The 12731-nt window shown below is 41.6% G+C and overlaps 1 protein-coding gene across 1 annotated transcript in view; it reads left to right on the top strand.

Moving 5' to 3' along the window:
• Positions 1–10004, top strand: part of LOC135210059 (uncharacterized) — a 113202-nt gene extending 103198 nt beyond the window's left edge. Inside the window, exon 3 of the mRNA XM_064242852.1 lies at positions 2275–10004. Within this exon, the coding sequence (XP_064098922.1) occupies positions 2385–5474 (3090 nt within the window). The 5' untranslated portion in view covers positions 2275–2384 and the 3' untranslated portion in view covers positions 5475–10004. The remainder of the gene's footprint in view (positions 1–2274) is intronic.
• The last annotated feature ends 2727 nt before the right edge of the window (positions 10005–12731 follow it).

The raw sequence follows: 12731 nt of genomic DNA, 5'->3' as shown, positions 1-12731 counted from the left end.
GGCTAGCGGCAGTACTGCTCCAACCCCTATGGCGATATTACGGTATTTTCGTACCAATGATTTTTCTTAAATGAACCCAACATATCCCTATCTAAGAATTTCTCCCCAATCTATTACTTGTATTTCCGAGGTGAATACAGGTGTACCTGTTTTTTTCCTGTTCCGTGGTATTTAGCTGTTTGTCACCTCTTGCTTTCATTTGTCTCTCTTAGCGGGCTGGTTTTCGTTTGGGGCTCTCTTGGGTTTATAGCCTCTTGACGCTGTCCATTAAGAGTTTTCAGCTGAAGATTTAAAGAAAGACTAGCATTTATCGCCTTAATGAGGAAATTATGTTACATTTCTATTGTAGAAAAGTGTCTAAAATTCTAAATAAAATTTGGTCACTGTGAAAAGAGAGAGAGAGAGAGAGAGAGAGACATAAACACAGATGGTTTTCATATGAAATTCCTCAGAAGATCATTTTATACAATGGGCACAGATGACGCCTTAAATACGCACAACTGACACGGGCAACTTTCCTCCTACGCCAATATTAAATTATTTTCTTGCACTTTTGCAACGGTCTGTGTGCTTAAAGGTCTGAGAATTGATACGTGATATTTTTTTTTATTGTAATGTAAGGAATGTTTATTTATAGGAGATATTCAGTTTCTTCTTCAGTAATATATATATATATATATATATATATATATATATATATATATATATATATATATAAAAGGTTTCCATTGATTTTCCCTTTCCGTTATTCCTTTGTTTAACCTCCAAATGCTTTTTTAATATCTAGGCTCGCTTCATAACAAAATTAACCGTTCAACAAGATATGTTTAGGAGAGAATTTAGTCCAGTTTAATTATTGCGTATGATTCAGTTAATCGGTTAGTGAGGAATGATTGCTGAATGAACGGGAAAAGAACGGATACCATCAACCACACCCCCCCCCCCCAACCCCCACCCGCCTCTCTCTCTCTCTCTCTCTCTCTCTCTCTCTCTCTCTCTCTCTCTCTCTCACACACACACACACACACACACACACAGATGCTAATATCAGTTTGATATTAATACAAGCGAAATGTCAGTGATATAAAGTTTTATCTTGTAGTACATAAAGTGTGAAATAGTACACACTTCTTATTGTCATGTACACGACATTAAAATTTATCAAATTGTTCGTTTCCTGACGGGTTTTGAAATAACACGGCCAAAACAAAACGAAAATAATATAAATGAAAATGAAATCTGCTAGTCATTTCGCCAAATTAACACGGCTTGAATGACTTTTGGACTGATAGACACGCATCAGAGTTTCTACTGAACGCGGCTGGTTTCCTTTTGGATTCTGGTAACATACGGGGCGTGATGCTTACTGAACGGGGGTGGCTATTTCTTACGTTAAGATACTTCGCATTTCATCTACGGGACACGAATCTCTCCCTTTCGGTCATAAGTAGTACAAGACATTGAGAAAACATCGGGTTACATTTTGTCAGTTGAACGCGCGTGGCTGCCCTTCTTTTGCAGAAAACATACAAAGCATTTTACCCACGTGACATAACACGCATTCTTCTGTGGCCGTCGTATAACACCTGTTGAGGCCATGTTCAAGACTTCAGTTTTGTTCTATTTTTTTTTTTTCCGGGAGTAACCTTGTTTAAAAAAAATACGTGAATAACTTGCTTTAGACTTTTGTTGTTACGTGAAATGCTTTTGACTTTTGTTTTGTAGAGATTGTTCTTTTGTTATAGATGTATACTTGTATGTCTCTCTTTTTTTGTTTATGTAATAGTAATTTATATTTAGAGAATTTGTATATCGAAGAAAATTGATGGAAAAGGTTTCATGATAAGAAAAGTGTTATTAGTCATAGTACTGTTATGTTTGTGAATCACTGAAACAATATTTTTTGTAATGTTGAATTATATTTTGGGCATTGTTGTTGTTTTAGGTTTTATTTTCAAAAGATGTGTCTTTATTTATCAAGCATTTTAATCGTCATGTAATATTAATAATTATTTTACTTTTAGATTTCTTTAACGTTTCTCAGAATTATTGTTCATGGTGTTATACTGTTGCAATCTGTTGATCTAGTATGACAGTTTTGAGTTATTTTGCTGATCTTTACATTAATTACGTTGAATACTGAATTCTATCACAGACCTTTAAATAATTAAGATGAATGCTAAATTACATCACTGATCTCTATTTAAACACTCTAGGTGAATGCCGAATGACATCGCTGATCTTCCTTCTAATATTTTGTTTCCTTTTCCGCAGGGTGACCTGCCCCTTTTGGTCTGCGAAGGACACTTCCTGGTCCCCAGCGCCATCATCCGTCATCTCCGTCAGCCTGTCCATCCTCTGGCCACTTCCTCGACGGAGTCATCATGGTGAAATATGAAGAGGAAACCTACAGCTTCCGTTTGTCCCAACTCGACGATTCCGTCTACTCGGACACCGGGACCATCACGTCCACTTACAAGCAGCGGATCGACTCCCTCTTCAGGGACAAGCGCCGTCAGGAGAACAGCAACAGCAACAGCAGCACGAACAGCTCGCGACAGGCGCCACATTCTAGTCAGACCACCAACCCCGTCCAGGAGGAGCTGGAGAGGATGTTCGGAGGGCGGGACCAGCGCCAGAGGGCCTTCCTGGACGTCAGGGCCACGGTGCAAGCGCAGATCGAGAGGCTCTTCGCTGACGCTACTAACGAACCTCTGATTAGCGGGGGCGCCGGGAAAGTCTTGGCGGCGGCGGCGCCCCCCCAGAAGACGTTTTCTTCGGAGGCCACCTCGCGTGCAACCGAACCCCCTTTTTCCCCGCCTTCATTAGCGGCGTCTTCCCCTTCCCCTCCGCCTCAGCCGACACGACACCTGGATACGGCCGCCGTCACCCCGACCCCTCCCCCCTCCACCACCCCTTCCCACAAGAGCAGCGCCAGCAGCAGGAGTAACAGTAGCAAGGGCAGTGGCGTCAGTTCTTTTGAATCACGTGAGGCGGAGGCACGTCGGCCGCCGCCTTCCGCCATGAAGTATCGCGTTGATTACTTGGGAGCGCTGCAACTGTCTGAGAAGGCCACCAGTTTGGATGTCCTGCAGACACCCTTGAAAGACCTCTACTACAAGTACCGCCTCAGTGTTTCGAGGGGCAAGAGGCCGGTCCCTGGTTCCCTGCAGATCACAGACGCGGGCTTGAGGATTACCTATAGCAATTCGCCGATCGATTCTCAGGATGGGTTTGCCGAATTCACCAATCCTTTTCCAACGATTGCCGTCTGGGCTGCCGTCAAACTCGTCATTCGGAAGGAACTGGCGGAAGGGGGTAAAGTGGGTTACACATTCGCGTTCTTACCCCTCATCTGTGATCCCGAAGCGCAGGATAAATACAACCTGTATCATCCCCTCAATGTGCCCGAACCGTCTGTGATGGCTATTCAGCATCCTCCGATGTTCGCCTGCGTCATGCGCAAAGTCGGGGTGCCCAAAGTGCTCGAGTGTCACGGGTTCGTCTGCCAGTCGGCGGAGGACGCCATTGTCATCGCAGCTAACTTGTACCAGGCCCTTCTGGAAAACATGAGGAGCGAAGCCCCCAGCGAGGCCTCCAGTGACAACAGAGATGACGACAGGCACGTCATGAGTGACAGTGAAATGGTTCCCATTCGGCCCCCTAGGAAGAAGAGGACGCAGAGGCCCGAGTCTCCCAGATTTGCAGGCAAGCTCAGGAGAGCCAACAGCGAGGACCTCTTGCAGTCACACGTCATTTTGGAAGACCCACAGGAGAGCAAGCACCGCCTGAAGAGGTCCATCAGTGACAGACAACCTGGTGGGTTCTTGCTCGATCCCGGCGATGTTTATACGCGGGTGGCCCTCCCAAGGTCCAAGTCCTTCATGAACGTGACCAATAAATACAACTTCCAGGACCTCTTGGATGATGTCAAACAGAAGACCGGTTTGAACAGCGTGGATGACGTTTTAAAACAGGTCATCAATCCGAAGGGAATGTCGTTCAGTGAAATGGACCCCGAACACAGGGAAATCCTCTTGAAACTGGCCCTAACGTTATCGAAAGACGAAATTTACCAGCGGTCTAAAAATATCATGAAAAAGCACAGAGGTCGCAGTACGTCTCTCATGAGTCTCATGGATTCAGACAGTGACGGGTCAACCATTTCCAATGTTCTGAAAGCGACGAAGAAATCGTTCTCTCGCTTAGGATCAAGAGCTTCCAGTTTGCAGTCCAGTTACCTGAAAGATAAGTCGCCGCTTAGAAAGCTGGTCAATAACAAAAATCGCTACGCTTTCGAGAAAGCAGGGAAAGAAAGCAGTGCTAAGGTCGTCGATAATAAAGAAAATGAGTTCACCCACATGCTCTCGGGCACGGGAAGAAAGGTGGCACCGAAAACGCCGATGCCACGTCGTGCCGTTGATGGTTACGTCTCTTGCAGTGAGTGTGGCTACGACAGCGAATGTTCTAGCAAATGTTACTGCTCTCTACCTCGGAGGTCGCCCAACAAACCCCACGACAAGCATATTCACAAGGGCCGCGATTCGTCCTGCGACTGCGACACCGAGAGTTGCGCCGAGAGCGAAAAGTGTTACTGCTCTCTCAAGCGCATCAAGAAGAACGGCCTCAAGATGTACGAGATCAACCTCGATTCCGAAACCGACACGAACACCGAGACGACGGTCCAGAGCGCGGCCGCCTACAAGAAGGGCTACGGCTCCCATTCCAACCTGAGCGAACTGGAATCGCACCCGACATCGTGGAAGAGAAATAGCGGGGGCTCTTCCAGCAGTGCCACCAGGCATAAGAGTTCCTCCTCTTACCTGACGGAGCACAGCAAGAGTCGATCTGCCGGCACCGTGTTCTCCATGCATCCCGAGGTCATGAGAAAGAAGAGCTTATCCTCCAACCTGTCGTCAGACTCCGAAATCTCGGTCGTCCGGAGGTCATCTGGAGGGTCGGGTTACCACAGCCAAAACAGCAGCAGTCGCAGAGTGGGCCCCCATCAGAGGTCGGGCAGCACCGATTCCCTCTTGATGTCGCCGAGACTCAGAAGGCACCCCTCGGGCTCTCTAGGGTCCGGGGGCTCCAGAGGATCGCAGGCATCCTCCGACGGGAGCGGCGGAAGCGGCATGGGCACCCATCGATCCCAGGGGTCCAGAGGGTCTTCTGCATCCCGTCAGAAGATCTTACTGGTGTCCGCAGTCGACCCCTCCGGGAAGGTGGTCTACAGGGGAGCGTCCCAGCGGCAGCAGAGGGAGGGGAGCGACACGGCGTCCATCCTCTCCATGAAAAAGACGGCGGAGATCGCGGCTCTGTTCTCCGAGTTGAAGCTCAACCAGACGACCGATCTCATCAACCACCTCAACCAGTCGGCCTCGGAGTCGGAGGACGACGCTTACTCGTCCATGCAGGCCAACAATTCCTTCCTCTTCTCGGACAACATCGAAAACTCCCTGGGATACCTGCCGTAAAAGAAAAGACCACCAATCAATATACCTTTCGGAGAGAAAAAGCGAAGAAGAGAGAAGACGGACAGACAGAATCGAAGAAAACGAGCGAATAGCCAAGGAGCCGAACAACAGATGGCACACGTTACTCATGACAGTAACACATGTGACTTGAGAAACAGAAACAGGTGGTCTCTCTCTGTCTCTCATGAGTGTGCTGCGCTGCTGGACCCGACCACTGTGACCTGTACCGTACCTACTCGTAATGCGGAGCGCCAAGGCGTGTCACAGCCAGGCACAATTAACGAATATTCACGCTGAATACACTCAAACACAATTCACTTACCATTTAGTTCATAACGAACAAAGGCAAGTCATTAAGTTAAGGGGGACAAAGTGAACTCGTAGTTTTTTTTTTTTCTCTCTCTCTCTCCACTTTTGATTTGTTGTATGTTTAGGGCAATTATTATTTCGTTTGTTTTTAGTATATTACTTAACTTGCTTGATTTGTAAGTGACCGGAGCGATGTTTGTGTTGGTGCTACAAAGTATACTAGACTCCATCGTTGGTAATAGCAGCAGGATTACCAGGAAAATATGACACATTACGAGAGAAAATAAACAATACTTAAAAATTGCATCTTACAGAAGTGTTAAGTGATTCACACACTAAGAAAAAAAAAGGAAAATTATGAATTTAGTGAAGGATTTTCAAGTTGACAATAAGTGTGTTTGTGTCAGTTCAGCATCATTGTAATGTAATCTGTTACAAAGGTATAAAATGTATAGAACTGAAACCCTAATTTTTTTATGTATATAAATGGTTATTTCATTTCCAATTTTGTGTATTTTAACACTTATATCACTATAATTATATCTCTGTTGTTTAATATTAGACTTTATATTATAAGGAGTCTTTCTTGTCAAATTATCTATCCCCGTTGTTCCAGACTATTGTTAATATTTTTAATTCAAAACTGCAATACCTTAATTCCCTTAACTGACAAATTCCTGTGTATGTTATTGTGATGCTTTGTTACGTCAGTTTCTTAGATTCAAGCAGTCATACGTCACTCACTCCGTTTTCGTTCATTCATTGCATCTCCATTTTCTGTTCAAAGTCACATAGAGCTCGTTATCTGTTTGTGTCAACATTTGTTGTACTCACTTTCAGTCCCAACATATAATAATGCATTTTGCTATATACGAATTTAAACATTCACGCATCACACCCTTAATGTTGAATCGAGCGTAGACTGTATCAGTTTTCATGTAACTACAGAAAGTAAACTATCGTTTGGCAGCCATGAGATATTTAAACATGGAAGTCCAAATAATGTTTTAAATTTACTGAGACGCTCAAAACATTGGTATTAATTATTAATCAACAGCACTCAAGCGATGGCAGGTACCAAATTTTTGTGGTTTAATGTTCATTATAAAGTTATTTTAGTATTTTGTTTCAGCTTTATAATTGGTGTATAACCCATAGCATCGCTTAATGCTGGATTTTGAATCAGTCTTTCTTCTGTAAATTTCTTGCAACACTGCTGTTAAATGCTGTAAATAGTCTGACTGGTTGCCATGATTGAAAGACGCGGTGTTTGAAGCCTATTTGCAGACTATTTAATTAGTACAACGACCATACCTTTGTTTCCTGTTGTGTAAATCATAGTTGTAAGTTTCATAATATCTAGATTTATAGGATAATGCCGTATTTTTTACGGTAATGAAGTGCCTGTTGATACGTGCGTGTTTCAGCCATCTAGTTTAGTTTATTTGATAATTTGTATTGTTACTCTAAGAAGTATTTGGTGGTTTTTATTAACTATCGTCTTTACCAAGCGTTTTTTTTTTTTTTTTTTTTTTTTTTGCTACCTGTATAATTGTTATCATATACGGTTTTGTATTCATTTCGTATAACACCTTGATTACATATTCTTCACAGTAATTTCCCCAGAGCGAGTAAATTCACGTGTCTGTTCAGATTTATATCAGTAATGTGCGTGATTTATTGCCTCATCATCTGGCCATGGTTGCCATCAATTCTGTGTAGATTACACTAGCTTCATCACATTCCACTGGCCAACAGCTGGTTGGTTTCACAGTCTTCCGTAATGTTACTTGTTGTTCCTGGTGTTTTAATACCTCTATGGCGCCTAGGTCAATGTATTCTCGTCTTTTCACCTATCGTTTCTTTTCGGTACTGCTTTACGTATATATGTTTTTTTTTTATATTTTTTTTCCTCTGGATTTGTGGAAGAATTTGGATGTTGGTCAATTCGGTGTCATCTTGGTAAGTCATTTACTCAAAATTTCACGTCCATTCATTCACTCATTCATAAAAGGCAGTGGTTCACTGTCTGTTTTCCTTGTATTCATTAACAAAACTTGGCCCACACACACACACACACATTCATTTATCCATACATTAGGATTTTTATAATGTTTATTCGTTTGAACTAGGTTCCTAGCCATGTAAAAAAAAAAACATCTACTCCTTAGGGCCAGCCGTGGGAGAGATGTTAATCAGCTCAGTGGTCTGGTTGAACTGAGATATACTTAACTTATTCATTTGCGCTAATTGCGCATTCATTCATCTTTTTCTTAAGTCACTGATTAACTTGCATTCTTCTTAAATGACTTCAGTTATTTAAGCTATTCTTTAACCTGCATTCCATTGCTAATTCCTCAGTTCCGTTATCGATTTATTTATTCGCTAATGCGCGTTATCAAAAGTCTCAACTCATTTGTTAGTTGACAGATATCGTCAGCCACTGCATTTCATCGGCAACACACATCAACACTAAATTTGTTCCACGAATTGCAATACATTTACAATTAAGTTACCTTTCGACCACACGATATCGCTTTGTTCAATCTCTTCTTTCTATATTTCCTTTGGCCTTCCGCTAAGTAATTCAAATGAACACCATATTCTTTGGAAATTTGATCCGTATGAATAGGGTTCATCTTCTGAATAATAATAATAATAATAATAATAATAATAATAATAATAGAGGAACCACTATTTTCGTTTTATGTTAACTGCGAGAATCGGTGCAAAGGATTTGTTATGTGGACGAAAAAAAAATACGATAAATTTATTTAGTAATTGATTTTTGTTGTATGATTTATCGTTGTGTTTTCCTCAAAGTCGTCTCACAGACTTCTCAATTACCTGTTTTTAATTTTCAATTTAGTGTAGAACCTAGGAACCACACAATCCTCCAAAGTTGATAGCCATCGGGAAATCGTTAATAGTCATTTTTTTTCTCTCTGTCAAGCAAGAGAGGAATTTCGACAGGTGCGGAACACGCTTAGCTTTTGTCATCGTCTTGTTTGATTGCGTTGCGATTCTCACCCAAACAAACGAATGACGGTGTCATATCTCTGTCTCTCTCGTTTTATAGGTTATTATCAAAATGATTGATGCTTTTTCAAATTGTTTTGTATCTTTCACAATAAAGCAGTTGCTTATTTAACTTTCGAGAAATCTGTGTTGTAAAGTTTTGCAGTTGTCTGAAAGAAAACTTAAGGAATTCGAAGGTATTAGAGAAATTGAGGTGTGTATCTGAATATGAATTACTACAATGGATAACCACAACTGTTGATCAATAATATTTTTTTTATTAATTGAGCGCATTATTTTTATTCTGCTTTATGCTGCATAAATTGGAAATTTAAGATGAAATCTAGAAACATGTTAGAACGTCAGTGAATGAATAAGTTAAGAAATTTTTAAATAAAAATAAATGAATAAACAATCAGAAGTGTTGGGGATCTATCAGGTCAATATCCTTGTTGCCCCTGAGGATCCTACCCCTTCCCCCATCCTGGGGAAGCCCCCATGCCCTCCCCCTTCCTCACCAACCTTTTCACATCCACTTTGTAAAGTCATTGTTTGCTAAAGCTATAATGCATGAGTTGCAGATCGTGTTTTTATGTTTTCATATATTTTTATCAGTAACTATTTACTCTAATGATTGTTGTATATTTTTGTACGCCATTCATGTTGTGTATTTTTGCTAGTATTGTTTTCATAGCTGGATCTCTTCGTTTAACTCTTGAGGTGCTGTGGACGTTTGTTCTGATAGAAAAGAATGACAGCCATTGCAGGATATCTCCTGCAATGGCTGTCATTTTTTTTTCATAATTTCTTCATATTGTTATAGCAACAGTATTAGTAGTATCAGCAGTCAGATCAACGTCTCCCCCTTTATAATCGCTCATCCTAGGCTTACCTGACGTAATCAGGATTCATGCGCAACGAATTAAATACCTGTAAAAAAAAAAAAGAAAAAAAAAAGCATTGCTTCTAATACGCGTCAAATCTCGGCGAAGGGCGAGTCACGTATTAATTCAGAACATACGAACGGGGGAAAAAAAACCTGGAAAAGAGTAAAAGAAAGAAAGAAAAAAAAAAAAAACTTCGAAACCGACCGCCAAGTTGTCCAGCTCACCTGTGTTATTGTAGAGGCACCCGAGTGTGAAGGCTTCACCATGCCAGGTGCGCTCGGGAAAAGCTTCTTCCTATATTCCTCCGGAAGAAATGCCCCCCTCTCTCTCTCTCTCTCCTCTCTCTCTCTCTCGTCTCTCTCTCTCTCTCTCTCTCTCTCTCTCTCTCTCTCTCTCTCTCTCAGCAAAACCGACGTGATAATTTCCCCTTTACATCCATCCAGCTAGATTTTGATTATTCAGGAATTGAATTCGATGTAAATGTTGATAAGAAATGTGCAGTTAATTCAAGTTTTAATTGTTTTAGATGAATTAGTCGAGATGTGCTAAATTCTCTGCGATGAAATGCCTCGGTTACGTATAAAAATTCCTCGCAAACTTTCTTGATAGTTTTCCGAGACGGAATAAATTTCTCTCACAACTATGTAAAACAGCCGTTATAATCAACGAATAAGTGAAAACAAGTCATAAAGAGCAATCCTCATCATTACAAACCTCGTTTTATTGATCGATAAGACGCGGTGCGTCAAGTATACAGGCAGAGCAGGAACCTAACGGAATGAAGGACTGTGGAAGAAGAAGAAGAAGAAGAACTGAAGCATCAGCAGCGCCATATGGTCCTTTTGGTGTCCTGTGTGAATTGCGTCTCTCTCTCCCTTTTTCCCTCCTTCCACCTACACATCATTTGCCCGCAAGCTCGGCTGAGCCGTAGGTATATAGCTTATCCTTTTCCCCATGTTTGTGGAATTGTCCGTTCTTTTAGAATCATTTTTATATAATAACGGTTTGCTGACGTCTTCATTTGACTCTTTGTTGGATCCCCAAGAGGAAAAGGCCGTTTCTGCACGAGGCTGGCTTTTGTCAAAAACAATTTTTTCCTGTTTTGCATTTTATACAACATGATCGTAACTTACGAAAGCTTTCGTGCATGCTTGCTTTTAGATAATTGACCGATTTTTTCCGCCGTTATTTCAGATGTGCCTCTGCATAATAGATTATAATATTATATAATAAAGGCCCAACAACATACCTTGAGGAACGCCTGAAACGAAAAAAAAAATACTAACCCATGAATTGAACTAAGCTGAACTCGCCCATTTTCTCAGCAGTTGGCGAAAAGTGAGTGAATTTGTTGTAATATTTGTGAGAATTGGAGCCATGAGATCAGGAGCTTATGTAAAACAATATAAAAATCTAAGGTACAATTGCGTAGAAGTTGATTTCCTGATGTATCGAGCTGACAGGCATTTCAGTGACATTTCCAGTTGGCAATAGTTTAAAAGTCTTCCATTGGCGTCTACAAATCCAGAAAACGTTTAACGAGACAAAAGTTTCCCATCTTGCGGTTTGCCAGGTACGATTGGTAAACGCATTATCCCGTAATGACATGAGATTTCAACTTATAGAACGCTCGCTGTCTAGCTTACGATATGGCAGTGAGCACCTCCGTGATGTGATCGGTATGGTCTTGCCCTGCCACCTCAGTGGCCGCGAGTTCGATTCCCAGACATTTCATTGAGGTGTGAGAGATTTGTATTTCTGGTGATAGAAGTTCACTCTCGACGAGGTTCGGAAGTCACGCAAAGCCGTTGGTCCCGTTGCTGAATAACCACTAGTTCCATGCAACGTAAAATCACCATACAAACAAGCGATATGGCAGTGATGTTCTGTAAAGCATTTTGAACTGACACGAATTCTCTGCGGACTGCTTTTGTTGGTATCTTTTCGTACATTGATGGCGTGTATGCTACAGCAATAATAATAGAACTAAATGTATCAATACATAATACAAGCATATTTAATTATTTACTGTATTTACTGATCTTTGATAAACTGTAACTTAGAACCGCGCGCGCGCACACACACACACACACAAACACACACGTGTAAAGAGAACAAAACTTCTTTCTCATAGGTAGATGGTACTTCTGGAATACAGAGAAAGAGCTTAAGTTATAGTACAAATAAAATCCCTGTCAATACATCTCAGGCAACTGCAAAGAAACTACAGAGTAAACCACAGCACTACAGTTTAAACTTATCATTCCAAAAGGGGGGTGTAATACTAACTGTGACATGCAGTGATGTAGGGATTGGAAGGAAGTAGGCCTAAGTGTGAATGCAGGCTATCTATCTTCCCCGCTCTGCCATCCCCAGCGAATTAAAACCATCATCCACAAGCAATAGCACCATCTCAGTCTCCCGAACCACTTTTATGTTACCGTCGTTGGTAACGTAACCGTGGAAAACATTTAGGTTATTTTAAAGAGAGTCGACATGATATCAATAAAGCAAACTTTTGGCGTATTCTTACTCATAGCCTTCCAAGTCTCCTATTTTTCATCAGATACAAGACAATAGCCTTTTGCCCCATTTCATCTCACCAGATGAGACAAATTACTCTTGTCTTCATGTAATAAAAGGCTTTTGTGTCAATTAAAACCAACATCTATGACAAATCGGAGATGAAGATGATCATATTCAAGATGTGCAACTCTATGAAAGCTGATGCTTAAGAATAGGCCGGGTCCACTCCAAACATGATCCAAAGTGAAATGACTTCCATGTTTTATTTTTTACTCGGTTTATGTGCATACGACTATTGGAAGCTGTTCCCATTTTGGAAGAAGGAAAGGGGCCGATAGAAAATAGAGAGAAAAAAAAAACAGGAGATGGCAGGGTGAGGTAGAAAAACGAAGTGCGAGGAACGATTAGCACAGACACACTTCGTGGTCAGTCAGAGGACTAAAATGTGCAGCAGATGTTAACTGGATGTCCATCGTGGTATGAAATTGACGCTATTCCGCCTCTACTGACTGCTAAT

This window comes from Macrobrachium nipponense, chromosome 39, assembly GCF_015104395.2.
Source record: "Macrobrachium nipponense isolate FS-2020 chromosome 39, ASM1510439v2, whole genome shotgun sequence".
In the NCBI taxonomy this organism is placed as follows: Eukaryota; Metazoa; Arthropoda; class Malacostraca; order Decapoda; family Palaemonidae; genus Macrobrachium; species Macrobrachium nipponense.
This window is presented reverse-complemented; position numbering and strand designations above follow the sequence as displayed.